At 45.1% G+C, this 14,330-nt stretch overlaps 1 protein-coding gene and 1 long non-coding RNA gene across 6 annotated transcripts in view; both read left to right on the forward strand.

Moving 5' to 3' along the window:
* Positions 1-4: 4 nt before the first annotated feature.
* LOC129545179 (uncharacterized) lies at positions 5-6,516 on the forward strand. Of its 2 annotated transcripts, none has more exons than XR_008683675.2 (3): positions 5-247; positions 4,143-4,381; positions 5,278-6,516. It is a non-coding gene; the product is annotated as an uncharacterized LOC129545179 (long non-coding RNA). The 2 variants fall into 2 exon arrangements; XR_008683674.2 differs by having other exon boundaries at positions 16-165; positions 5,278-6,514.
* A 2,395-nt stretch (positions 6,517-8,911) lies between these two features.
* Positions 8,912-14,330, forward strand: part of LUC7L (LUC7 like) — a 30,130-nt gene continuing 24,711 nt past the window's right edge. For 2 of the 4 annotated variants that reach the window (XM_088833123.1, XM_088833124.1), the window contains exons 1-3: positions 8,913-9,096; positions 9,918-9,988; positions 10,969-11,063. Coding sequence is in view for 2 of the 4 variants with exons in the window: in XM_088833125.1 (XP_088689251.1) it covers positions 9,036-9,096; positions 10,969-11,063 (156 nt within the window). In the remaining 2 variants the exon portion in view is untranslated. Of the gene's footprint in view, positions 9,097-9,917; positions 9,989-10,968; positions 11,064-14,330 lie in introns of all 4 variants that reach the window. The other 2 variants (XM_088833125.1, XM_055408992.2) reach the window with 2 other exon arrangements.

The following is a 14,330-nucleotide window of genomic DNA, read 5'->3' on the forward strand; positions in this document are numbered from 1 at the left end:
GCGAGCCAGGCGGAAGCGCCCCAGGTCCGGCCCCGCCTTGCGGCCCGCACGGTTGCCGAGCAACGCTGACTGCGGTGCGGGTCCGCCGGGCGAGTTGCACTTGGAGCTGCACACCGGGCTGCTCTGCTGCGGTTCCGCGGTTGTCGGCGCGTTGGAGCCTCTTTCGTAGGTTTTCCTTGTGATGGGCGACGCTTCCTCTTCCGGAAGTGCCTATTCTGGTCGTTGGTCCAGTTTTCTGCTCAGTGGGGTGTGTTTTCGTACTGTTTCCTAGCGCTCAGGAATGTTAAATTCTTGTCGGTTGCTTGTATCGTTAAAACGTTATATCGTTTTGCGCCTTGTCTTTTCACTTTATGGGTTTCTATTTAATTATAGAAAGTGCCAGCCTTTTATGATAAGTACCTTCTTTGTCTTGTTTAAAGAATCCTTTCCTACCCCAAGTTTTAAAGTTTTTATTTTAATATTTAAGTCCTTAATTCAGTTTGGCATAGCTTTCAGTTCAGTTCAGTTAGGTTCAGTCGCTCAGTCGTGTCCGACTCTTTGCGACCCCATGAATCACAGCACGCCAGGCCTCCCAGTCCATCACCGACTCCCAGAGTTCACTCGAACTCATGTCCATCGAGTTGATGATTCCATCCAGCCATCTCATTCTCTGTCGTCCCCTTCTCCTCCCACCTCCAATCCCTCCCAGCATCAGATTCTTTTCCAGTGAGTCAACTCGTCGCATGAGGTGGCCAAAGTATTGGAGTTTCAGCTTTAGCATAGTCCTTCCAATGAACACCCAGGATTGATCTCCGCTAGAATGGACTGGTTGGATCTCCTTGCAGTCCAAGGGACTCTCAAGAGTCTTCTCCAGCACCACAGTTCAAAAGCATCAATTCTTCGGCGATCAGCTTTCTTCACAGCCCAACTCTCACATCCATACATGACCACGGGAAAAACCATAGCCTTGACTAGACGGACCTTTGTTGGCAAAGTAATGTCTCTGCTTTTTAATATATTATCAAGGTTGGTCATAACTTTCCTTCCAAGGAATAAGCGTCTTTTAATTTCCTGGCTGCAATCAGCATCTGCAGTGATTTTAGAGCCCCCCAAAATAAAGTCTGACACTGTTTCCACTGTTTCCCCATCTATTTCCCATGAAGTGATGGGACCATATGCCATGATCTTTGTTTTCTGAATGTTGAGCTTCAAGCCAAACTTTTCACTCTCCTCTTTCACTTTCATCAAGAGGCTTTTTGAGTTCCTCTTCACTTTCTGCCATAAGGGTAGTGTCATCTGCATATCTGAGGTTATTGATATTTGTCCCGACAATCTTGATTCCAGCTGGTGCTTCTTCCAGCCCAGCGTTCCTCATGATGTACTCTGCATATAAGTTAAATAAGCAAGGTGACAATATACAACCTTGACGTACTCCTTTTCCTATTTGGAACCAGTCTGTTGTTCCATGTCCAGTTCTAACTGTTGCTTCCTGACCTGCATACAGGTTTCTCAAGAGGCAGGTCAGGTGATCTGGTATTCCCATGTCTTTCAGAATGTTCCACAGTTTATTGTGATCCACACAGTCAAAGGCTTTGGCATAGTCAATGAAGCAGAAATAGATGTTTTTCTGGAACTCTCTTGCTTTCTCCATGATCCAGCGGATGTTGGCAATTTGATCTCTGGTTCCTCTGCCTTTTCTAAAATCTGCTTGAACATCTGGAAGTTCACGGTTCACATATTGCTGAAGCCTGGCTTGGAGAATTTTGAGCATGACTTTACTAGCGTGTGAGATAAGTGCAATTGTGCGGTAGTTTGAGCATTCTTTGGCATTGCCTTTCTTTGGGATTGGAATGAAGACTGACCTTTTCTAGTCCTGTGGCCACTGCTGAGTTTTTCAAATTTGCTGGCATATTGAGTGCAGCACTTTCACAGCATCATCTTTCAGGATTTGAAATAGCTCAATTGGAATAGCTTTAGTATGGGCTAAATAGGTAACTTCATTTTTTGCCCACTTGGATAACCAACAGTCCTAGAGCCATTTATTAAATTAGTCCCTCTTTCCTCCAGCAGTGTGCAATGGCACTTGCCATATTTAAAAAAAAAAAACTATATATGCATGGGTTTCTGTTGGGTTTTTAACATTAAGCCTTATTAACTTTGTCCTAATGCTCACACAAGGTGTTCTGCATTAAATTAGGTTTTTTATTAATTACCCCACAGTAACAGTAACTGTGGAACATTCTGAAAGACATGGGAATACCAGACCACCTGACCTGCCTCTTGAGAAACCTGTATGCAGGTCAGGAAGCAACAGTTAGAACTGGACATGGAACAACAGACTGGTTCCAAATAGGAAAAGGAGTACATCAAGGCTGTATATTGTCACCTTGCCTATTTAACTTATATGCAGAGTACATCATGAGGAACGCTGGGCTGGAAGAAGCACCAGCTGGAATCAAGATTGTCGGGACAAATATAAATAACCTCAGATATGCAGATGACACTACCCTTATGGCAGAAAGTGAAGAGGAACTAAAAAGCCTCTTGATGAAATTGAAAGAGGAGAGTGAAAAGGTTGGCTTGAAGCTCAACATTCAGAAAACAAAGATCATGGCATATGGTCCCATCACTTCATGGGAAATAGATGGGGAAACAGTGGAAACAGTGTCAGACTTTATTTTTTAGGGCTCCAAAATCACTGCAGATGCTGATTGCAGCCAGGAAATTAAAAGACGCTTACTCCTTGGAAGGAAAGTTATGACCAACCTTGATAGTATATTAAAAAGCAGAGACATTACTTTGCCAACAAAGGTCCGTCTAGTCAAGGCTATGGTTTTTCCCGTGGTCATGTATGGATGTGAGAGTTGGATTGTGAAGAAAGCTGATCGCTGAAGAATTGATGCTTTTGAACTGTGGTGCTGGAGAAGACTCTTGAGAGTCCCTTGGACTGCAAGGAGATCCAACCAGTCCATTCTAAGGGAGATCGATCCTGGGTGTTCATTGGAAGGACTGATGCTAAAGCTGAAACTCCAATACTTTGGCCACCTCATGCGACGAGTTGACTCACTGGAAAAGAGTCTGATGCTGGGAAAGGTTGGGGGCGGGAGGAGAAGGGGACGACAGAGAATGAGATGGCTGGATGGCATCACCGACTCTGTGGACATGAGTTTGAGTGAACTCCGGGATTTGGTGATGGACAGGGAGGCCTGGTGTGCTGTGATTCATGGGGTTGCGGAGAGTCGGACACGACTGAGCGACTGAACTGAATTGAACTGAACAGTAACTATTAGACACCCTCCACAGGCCTCCCCCACACCCACCCAGCCCACTGAGAACTGATGGAAATTTGTCTTTTTTGAGTGGCCAGATGCTGCACAGTTGAGAGGGTCAGAAAAATCACTTTTATTTGTTCAGAGAGGGGATCTGGATCCCCTCCAGATTTGAGTCCTTTAGTATGTAGATGAATCTCTCTAGACCCAGGCAGCCCAAGGGTCCTAGGTCTAGACTTTTAAGACTCCTGGACCTCACTTTCCTTGAAATGTAAACATCTGGATCAAGATAACCGCCCTTTCTCCTCAGTACCTGGGCACCTAAGCCAGTCTGTAACTACTTGACCCTCTCAGAGAGATAAGGCAAGTTATTATACTTTTGAATCACAGCAATTAACTAGACAATTAACTACAGACCTAATTCTCCCCCAGGCTTCTCTGGTGGCTCAGATGGTAAAGAATCTGACTGCAATGCAGGAGACCCAGGTTCCATCCCTGGGTGTGGAGGATCCTCTGGAGAAGGGAATGGCAACCCACTCCAGTATTCTTGCCTGGAGAATCCCATGGACAGAGGAGCCTGGCGGGCTACGGTTTATAGGGTTGCAAAGAGTTGGACACTACTGAAGCGACTTAGCCCGGACGCAATTCTTTAAAGTATGTGAAGAGTCTCAGGGGACTAGGGCTCTTTTTGGAGCACTGGGAAATGGAGAGAAGTCTTATTTGCTCATAGCTTCTTTCTGGGATCAGTATGTATTCTGGTGTGCTGGGGCCATATGATCACAGTTACAATAAAGAGAATAAAGAGTTAAGGATCAAAGGAAAAGAAAGAAAATGGTCTTTGTTCAGATGCTATGATTCTGAGAAAATTCAAATTTTTTTTCTTTTTTTTTTTAGATATTCTTTAACAGGTTTGGGCTTCCCTGGTGGCTCAGAGGGTAAAGAATCTGCCTGCAATGCAGGAGGCACAGGTTCAATCCCTAGGTTGGGAAGATCCCCTGGGGAAGGCAATGGCTACTCACTTCAGTATTCTTGCCTGGAGAATCCCATGGATGGAGGAGCGTGGTGGGCTAGAGTCCATGGGGTCACAAAGAGTTGGACACGATTGAGTGACAAATTTTTCTTTTTTAAAACAGGTTAGAAATGTTTTCTTCTATTCCTGATTTCCTTATATCATTGTGAAATAAAATTCATATTTTACGACAAGACAAGAAAAATTTAAACATGAAAAATTCTTGTCTGCCCTTTGGCCCCCTCTTCCCACATACTGTGCATCGTGTGTCTGTGTTACACATGGACCAGCCTTCCCCTTCATGGAATACCAGCTCAACCATAAAGAGCAGCATTCTCTCAGCACCAACAAGACAGCTCCTTAAAAGATAACATTCTTTCTTGATCTTGTATAGGGACACATGACCTGCCATGATGACACTTAGATCTGGTTACCATGTAAATTGTCAATAATATGTCATTGATGAACATCCCTCTGTCTCAAAAAGCTTATATAACTCTTCCTTGACTTCTAACAGTTCTCAGAGTTTTCTGAGATGCTCTTCCTGGGCTATAATCCTCAAATTGACTTGAATAAAGTTTTTCATTTCTTTCTTAGGTCAATTGATCATCAACATGCATTATATTTTATTAACTGTTTTTTTTCTGCATCTCTTAAGGTGATTATGTGGTTTTTCTTCTTTAATCTTTTGAAGTAATAAATGCCATTAACTTTCTAAAGATAACTGATCCTTGTATTCCTAACTTAAACCAATTTGTTCATGGTCTATTACCCTTATACATGCTGCTAGATTTCACTTGCTGACACTGTTTAGAATGTTTGCCCCTATGTTAATGAGTGAGGTTGGATTATACCACACTTCATTTTATTATCCTTGTCTAGTTTTGTTATCAAGACTTTAGTGGCCTCACAGAAAGAATTGGGCAGTGACCTTTTTTATTTTTTGGAGAGGTTTGTGGATTGGAATGATCTGTTCCTCTAAAAAGTTGGGTTGAATGTGACTTATCTGCCTGACTACAGGATGCAGCAGTGGGCCTCCCGGGAAGCTGAGAGGCTTGTGAAATACCCAGAGGCCAATGGCCTTCCCATCATGGAATCCAGCTGCTTCCACGACCCCAGCAAGATCCAGCTGCCAGAGGATGAAGACTGACTGGTTGCTGGAAGGGGCTTAAGAAGCACCAGCTTCTCTACCCTGCCTACCGTTCTGACCTCTTCTTAGAGCACCTAATTAAAAGGACTGAAAGTGTGGAGGGAAAAAAAAAAAAGTTGAAAACCACTTTTTTCACCAGTATAAACTAGGTAGGCCTGATGCATTCTTTGAGGAAGAATTTTAGAGCAGGAAGGGACGGAAGGAAACTGCAGACACTGAGGTGAAGTTCTGGGCAATGTTGAATAAAAAAAACAGCAACACAGATACACACAATACGAGAGCAGTGAGTTCAGTCTTACTTGGGATATACTGAAAACAGTAGCCCTGAAGACGATAAGCTCTGAACTTCAGAACTGCTCCAAAGAAGTGTGTGAGGAGGTCAGTATATATTATATATATGATTTTGTTTTCATTTTTACATGTTCACCATTTTTTTCCTTTTTGCTCACCATTCCTTCATACATCTCAGACTGTCTTTTGAGATAATTTTCTTTCTGAATGGCATCCTTTATACATTCCTTTAGTGCAGATCTAGATTTGGTGCTGTTTAGCTTTCAGTTCAATTCAGTTCAGTTCAGTCGCTCAGTCGTGTCCGACTCTCCGCAACCACACGAATCACAGCACGCCAGGCCTCCCTGTCCATCACCAACTCCCGGAGTTCACTCAAACTCGTGTCCACAGAGTCGGTGATGCCATCCAGCCATCTCATTCTCGGTCGTCCCCTTCTCCTCCCGCCCCCAACCTTTCCCAGCATCAGACTCTTTTCCAGTGAGTCAACTCGTCGCATGAGGTGGCCAAAGTATTGGAGTTTCAGCTTTAGCATCAGTCCTTCCAATGAACACCCAGGATCGATCTCCCTTAGAATGGACTGGTTGGATCTCCTTGCGGTACAAGGGACCCTCAAGAGTCTTCTCCAACACCACAGTTCAAAAGCATCAATTCTTCGGCGATCAGCTTTCTTCACAGTCCAACTCTCACATCCATACATGACCACGGGAAAAACCATAGCCTTGACTAGACGGACCTTTGTTGGCAAAGTAATGTCTCTGCTTTTTAATATATTATCAAGGTTGGTCATAACTTTCCTTCCAAGGAGTAAGCGTCTTTTAATTTCCTGGCTGCAATCAGCATCTGCAGTGATTTTGGAGCCCAAAAAAACAAAGTCTGACACTGTTTCCACTGTTTTCCATCTATTTCCCATGAAGTGATGGGACCAGATGCCATGATCTTTGTTTTCTGAATGTTGAGCTTCAAGCCAACCTTTTCATTCTCCTCTTTCACTTTCATCAAGAGGCTTTTTAGTTCCTCTTCACTTTCTGCCATAAGGGTAGTGTCATCTGCATATCTGAGATTATTGATATTTCTCCCAGCAATCTTGATTCCAGCTTGTGCTTATTCCAGCCCATGATGTACTCTGCATATAAGTTAAATAAGCAAGGTGACAATATACAGCCTTGACGCACTCCTTTTCCTATTTGGAACCAGTCTGTTGTTCCATGTCCAGTTCTGACTGTTGCTTCCTGACCTGCATACAGGTTTCTCAAGAGGCAGGTTTTAGCTTTAGTTCCCCAGAAAGCAGAGCTTGACAGCAAAGCTTTGGTACTGTTTTCTTAAGGGCCTCATTCCCAGGGAATTAGGAGTGGGAGGAAAGCAGTGAGGCATGGAAGGAGCAGAGCACAAATGAGTAGGTGTCATTGCCCCTACTCAGTGTCAGGCCATTGCCCCTTTGTGGTGTTATGCTGGGCACCTTGCTTTCCCAGAGAACTGTTCCTGGGCTCTAGATAGCCAGTGGGTGCTGGAAGTGTCATGGGAAAAGTCACAAATTTGTCTACCAAATTATACCTCCAGTTGGTCCAAGTTTAACTTTCATCACATAGAATATAATTCCTCTTGCTTCTGATTGTGCATTCATATTCACGTCAGGCCTCAGTGACAACGAGGGAAGCCTCTTGGTGGGGCAAGAAGTGCAAATTCCGTGATGCGATTACTGAGAGCAGTGGTGAGATGTCGGTATGGCTTCCCACCGACGATTCCAAAGCTTTGGATGACTTGGGTACTGGGGACTGCAGTCAGAGGCTTCAAATATCACTACTGAAAAATCCCATCTTTATACACACAAGCTGGTCCTCACATCAGAAGGTAGCATCTGGGACTTCCCTATCGGTCCAGTGGTTAAGAATCACCTGCCAATGAAGTAGACAAGGGTTCAATACCTGATCTGGGAAGATTCCACATTCTGCAGGACAATTAAACCTGTGCACCACTACTACTGAGCTCATTCTCCAGAGCTGCAACCTCTGAAGCCCAAGCACCCTAGAGCCAGTGCTCTGCAGCAAGAGTAGCCACCACAATGAGAATCCCACGCATCACAATTAGAGAGTGGTCTCTGCTTTCCGAAACCAGAGAAAGCCGGCATACAGCAACCAAGACCCAGTGCAGCTAAAAAAAAAAAAAAAAAAAAAAGGATGTTTGAATCTGCACTGGCCTTTTGACTTGCTTTGACCAACAGATAATGGTAGAAGGAGAGTTCTGGGGGTCTGAGCCTTAAGAGGACTGACAGCTTCCACTTCTTCCCTGGGGGCAACCAGCTGCCATAGCAAAGTGGGCTAGATTTCAGAATGTTATGATCTCACATACAGAGAGAAGCAGCAGTGGAGCACCACAGAGGGGCTGGGCATGTCAGTGCAGCCTTCTTGGATCTTTGCTCAGTTTCATACAAGCAATTTTGTGAACCCAGCCAAACCCCAGATCAAGGAGCCCAGGGCTGGCTAATCCCTGCCTAAGCACCGCAGAAAAATGAGAAATAATCACTTTCGCTTTACACTGTTATGTTTTGAAGTGACTTGCTAGACAGAAATAAATACTTGACCTTCTTTACTGTAAAATGGATTTCTTGATATAAGGCAACGCTGTTCAGGATCCCGTGTTAGTCAGTCAGGCCTCCTGCAGGCCTTCAGGTGTGGGGACACTGCAGTCAGGACAAGTGTGGACAAGACGTTCCAATACACGTCTGGAGACACGGACAGTTCCAGTGGTAGGAGTTACGGTTCCCTACTGTCTGCTGTACGCATGTGTCAGAGGTTCACTGTCAGTCTTGGAAGTGGCCAGGCCACTGTGAACTCAGAGGGACTACCAGCAAGTAGTAGTCACAGAACCTAATTCCACGCTCAATTTAATTTTCACAAAAGTCATTTGTCAGGCACCATTTTCACAGGTGTAAAAAAATAGTCTGAAAGTAGCTAAATGATATTCACAGGTTCACTACTAGCAAGAAAACACGGGATTTATTCTCCTGTTTGGGACTGTCTAAATTTATTTCCCTTTATTGCAGTTCCGCCTAGGTGGAGCTGGGAGGTTTTAGGCTCCCGAGTAAAATCAGAGAGGGAATTAGCCCCGCCCCCTGAGCAGCTTGCTTGCGTAATTTGCGCAACGGAACGTCAGGCCCGCCTTCAGACCACATTTCCCAGCAGGCCACGCGCCGGCGACGACGCACTTCCTCCCGGCGTTCCCCGCGTCGAGGAGGAGCCGAGCGGGCTCGAGACCGACAGGACCAGCTTTTGTCGCCGTCGCCGCTGCCGCCACTTGAGAGAAGCCGTCGCGGCCACCCCTGCCGCTCTCGCCGGCCACCATGTCCGCCCAGGCGCAGATGCGGGCCCTGCTGGACCAGCTCATGGGCACGGCCCGGGACGGTGAGTCGGGGCGGCCGGCCAGGCGAGGGCTGGGGCGGGAGCGAAGCGAGGCCGCCGGGCGGCCTGAGGCGGGGACCGCGACCGTCTGCGCTTGCGCGGGCGCCCTTCCCTCCCCCGCGTGCCGACCGCGGGCGCCGGGTCTTTGTCTGAGCTTTCACTGCCGGCGTGGGTCCCCGGCTGGCTCCTCCCTCGGAGCACGTGCTGTCGGTGGGGCGCCAGCCCACTCCCCGTTGACCTTGCTGCGATTTCTCCGCCCTCCGGCGGCCCTCGCCTCTCCTCGAACCGGGAGTCGGCGAAGGGCTGCAGCCAGCGTGGGCTCAGGTCGCTGGCAGCGGGCTGGCGGAGCTCCTCCACCCGAGGGAGCCGGATGGGCCTGGAACCCTGCCGTTGTTGTTCTGTACCATTGTAAGGGGAGCCGTAAATTGAGCTTTTCTAACGTGGGTTTCTGCCGCGTGCTTTTCCAGCCCCCCCTTTCCCCAGCCACACTGGAGAGCTTCTGTTTAGCCTGCGCTTGGCAGTCGTTAGGTAGGTTGTACTGTAGGGAGGAACGCAATATCATGATGGTTGTCTCAGGAGAAAGCGGTTGAATCTTTGCAACCTATGTACCTGCTGTGGTTTGTGTTTTCTTTTCTACCGAAGTAATGAAGTTGTAAGTTCACACTGGCACATTCGCAGGGCTGTGCAGATTCATTGCACTTTATTTCATAGGTGAATAAGTGCTTTTTAGCTTTCTTTGTATATTGAGTTGCTTTTGAATTGCTTCCCATATTTTTATTTCATACAAACTGAACAATTGTGGCCCCTCTATTTTATTTATAAAGGTTCAGTGTATCTTTGCCTGCCTACATCAATCTGCAAGGGAGTTGCAGAAAAGCCTCATGTTCATCGAGCCGTGAGTCACAACCAATTTTTAAGCTGTTATAACAAAAAAGTGTTTGCTTTTTTTCACAAGTAACTTTAAAAGTGTAGTTTAGAAAGAAAACATTTTCAATAAAAGACACTACATTAATCCTGGATGCTTGCAAATCCTGAAATATATTCCTCCTTTAGTTTTACACAACTCTGTGTCATATACACAGATTAGCTTTAAAATCTGTCACATTCCACTTTGCCTTTACTTTTATGTATCATTCCCCTGACTTCCTTACTGCAGGTTGGGCAAGAAAACTTTTCCTTTAAAACTTTTCAACAGCGGGCATAAAATTCTGCAGCTGAGGTCTTGAAGAATGCAGATGGGTACAGTATGTGTTGGAACTCACAGTGTGTATTGACTAACCTGGTTCCTTTTTTGCTTTTTTTCCCTTGGTATTGTCTTGTTAAAAGTGACTCCCAGGTGCCAACTCTTTTATTTTTTTCTTTTTAAGGGTGGGGGTTGAAGGGGGATAGGTAGACTAAGGCTAGGTTATTTATCAGTCAGTAATAGAAAAGGAAAGCTTTCTTCATGTAATTTTGGGCAAAATATTGCCTATACATTTGTCTGTAGCAAAATGATTAGTAAGTAGCTTTTGTTGGAAACTACCAGCTTTTAAGTCATATGTGGTGATTCATGGCCCTCTGATCAGCATGGGTTTTGGTATCTCATGGCCCACATGTATGTGTGGGGCTAATGGCCTTTTGGTGCTCAACATTTTACTTCTGACTCCTTGATCTCTTTGGCACAATGACGGAGTCAGATCCCATTAAGCGTCATTCTTCATGATATTGTAGCATCAAAAATCATCTGTATTTTGTTCCAGTTTTTAAAAAAAACCATCTAGGTCAGCTTTTCAGAGTATTTGGTAGTCTGCAAATCATCCAGGTGAATTGTACCAGATATGCTTTTGTGCTTAATGTGATAATATTGTCTTATTTAAAACCACACATGAATTTCAGGAGACGAAACCAGACAGAGGGTCAAGTTTACAGATGACCGTGTCTGCAAGAGTCATCTTCTGGACTGCTGCCCCCACGACATTCTGGCTGGGACGGTAGGTACATCTGGGGGGATGTCCAAGGATACTCAGAGACATGGGTGCTCTGCAGACAGTGGGGGTGTTCAGATTGAATTGTGTTTTCCTTTACTAAGCAGAAATTACCTACTGTCCTTCAAGTGGTAGGTTCGGTTAGTTTGGTGACATTTTATATAATGTTATTTCATTTCTATAAAGTTCTGTTTGTAACGTTTTCAGGTTTTGGGAGAGTTATTTATACTGAGATATTCACAAGTTAAGTGTTACTAGTCTCCTTTGGCTTTAGCAAAAAGAGTACTTCAGGTTAGCTTGTAGCTGTGTAAGATTATGGGTTGGTTTGTTTTCAGGTTAAACACATACTAGTTTTTTGATCTGGTAACAGGGTATGGTTTTCCCAGATTGTAGGTTTTTAAAAAATCTGGACTAATTTTAATTTGTAGTTTTGTGTTACACCACTCTTTCAAGAAGTCAGTACATGACTTGATGTGTATAGAACTTTACAATTATAAGTTCATTTCAGGTGAACCAAACAGATAAATGCTAGTTTTGCAGAATGAACATTTATTCAAAGTTAGATGATATTTAAGAAGAGTAAAAAGTGTCAGATTATCTACCATGATTCAGCCACTTACAGAAAATGAGTCCCATAAACACCATCACCATTTTAAGATGTCAAAACTCCCTCATGTAATGTAAAAATTGTCTCCTCATTTTAAGGGTCCAATATGCATGTGCTGGGGAACACATATTTTTAGGATTAATTGGTGCTTTTGTCATTACCATTTCAGGGAGGAGTTTCTGGAACACTGAGCTAGCTGGTGTATTAAGTCTTCTCAGGCTGTCCCTTCTGACCGCCAATAGGAAATGGCTGCAAAGCCTCACGCCTCTGTCAGCTGAGGTCTTGCCTGCAGCTGACTGGTTATGACTGCTGAGTGCTCTGGATCATGGGGTTGCCGTCACTGTAGACTGCTGCCTTCCACTGGTCATAGCAGGCAGCCAGGAGTGTGCTCCTAACCTGGAGTAGGCGGTGTCCTAACCTGCTGTTGTTGGTAGGTCTTAGTGGAAGAAGTCAGAGAAGTAGAGGGACATGCACCAGAGTGAAACATTTCAGCTGTATTTTTGTGGAATGCTGTTGAGGGAGGGCATTTCTACAAATGTTTAGTGTATTAGGTATAGGTTAATTTGCCAAGTATTTACTGGACAAGTACTCTGCCAGGCACTGGGGATGTGGTACAAAAGATGTTTACTCTCATCTAATGGAGAAACAGGACAGACAGTAAATAGCGAGTAGGTTCTGGACTGTTGGATAGGGCGATATGGAAAGGCCTCTCAGGATACGGGAGCAGAGACCTTAATGCTGAGAAAACACACGTGTGCACCTTTGCGGGAATAGCGCTCCAGGTGACTGATGGAGCCAAGGGAAGCAGGAGTGCATCTGGGTTGGTGTGGGTCGGGGGGAGGAGGCAGAGACTGTGGGGCTTTGATGAGAGGCCAGGGACTGAGCAGTGTCACTGCCGTCCCCATTGGACAGGTATCTCAAACCGAGAAGAGAGCCCAGGAGACCTGTTTTTATGCAAAGGTGCAGTGAATAAGTGTTCACTGCTGAGGTCAGTTGAGATGAGGGCTGGGAATTTGGGTGGAGAGTGTAAAGATGGAGCCTCATGGGCTCCTGGGTGGCGGGGGTAGAGTCTGTTGTGCTCCATGGAGATGGACTGAGTATAAGCAGCAGGACAGTGGTTAGAACCCCCAGCGTGCTGAGGGCTGCTCCAGACCCTGTCCTGTCAATAGGGGTGAGGCAGCAGAGGAATGGAATGGGAAAATGGTGTATTAATAGTAAGACCAGAGGGATAGCTGGAGGGAAGGCAGTGTAACTGGTCTCTGTGGAAGAACTTTGGTTTTCTGAAAGTTCTCTAAAGAACTTTTATTGCTCTTCCCTGTCTGCCATGTGAGACCTCTGGAGGGCAGAGAACACAGATGTTTGTGCGATTAAAAAAGAAGATAAAAGGTCGGCATGCTGCATTTGACAGCCACTTGCAGTATTTTGGAAGAAGTAAATGAGCGAGGTATTTCAGTTCTGCTGGGTGTTTGGCTGCCAGAGGAGTTGGCTAGTACTTCTGCCTCCTTGGCAGAGTTGCAGAGCGACCTTCAGAGACACATGGAGTCCCAGGCCTGTCTTTCACCTGTTTCGGCCATGGCTGCTTGCGCACTCCCATCTAAAGGAAGGTGTTGGTTAATTTTGCTTCATGTGTGGTTCCCTAGTATTGAAACTTTTTTGACAGTTGAAGTTTTTAGAATGGAAGTTGATTTGCATTTAAGATTTTTAGTACTTAGTGGTTTTGTTGCTTGCTTCATCTGGAAGTGGTTTTCTTTACGCAGCAGTGTTCGCTAGCATTTAGAGAATTTCTGAGAGCTGTGTCGTCTTTCAGCTGTAGCACTTAGTTACCTTTGGGTGGTTTCTTTTGCTGTGAGCATGTGGGATCATAGTTCCTTGAATACAGATCAAACCTGCACCCCCTGCTTTGAAAGTATGGAGTGTTAACCACTGGACCACTAGGGAAATCGAGAATCTGTATATAGATATAAAATATATGTTTTTAAGCACATTTATTCATTCATTGTTTTTGGCTGTGCTGGTTCTTTGTTGCTGCATGGAATTCTCTCTAGTTGTAGCAAGCGGTCTCCTCATTCAGTGTCTTCTCATTGCAGCGGCTTCTCTTGTGGAGCATGGGCTTCAGTAGTTGCAGCTCTCAGACTCTAGAACAACGGCTCAGTAGCTGTGGCCCATAGGCTTAGTTCAGATGCTGTGTAGTTTTTAAGGATTATGTTTGGTATTTAAAAGAGTGAATGAAGCAGAATTTGCCAGCTTTACAATGACAGCAATTCTAGTTGCAGTTTTGGCTTTTAGAACATGTGTTTCCTTACCTCTGGATTCCCCATGTAACCAACATACAGAAGCTGCACGTGACCTCATAGTAAGCGTAATGAAGGAGAACAGAGTTTTTGCGTTTACCATTTGGTCAAAATGACTATGAACTCCACCCTAGGCTGCCCACTCTTGTCTCTGTCACTGGTGATGCTGTAGGACGTTTTGTCCAAAGGATGGCTGCACCTTCTGAGATTAGGGCTGAAGAGCTGGATCCTGTCCTAGAATGTTAAGGATTTTGTAATCCGTGGAGTTTCTTGTTAACCTTGTTTTGAACACACTTGTAGTTTGAGCTGAAGGATTTTTGGACTCTGCTGCTCTTTGTTCCCTTCTTAGGTAGGGAACAACTTTCCCTTGTGCTT

This window comes from Moschus berezovskii, chromosome 27 (assembly GCF_049115385.1).
Source record: "Moschus berezovskii isolate FMDL1 chromosome 27, NW_MosBer_1.0, whole genome shotgun sequence".
NCBI lineage: Eukaryota > Metazoa > Chordata > Mammalia > Artiodactyla > Moschidae > Moschus > Moschus berezovskii.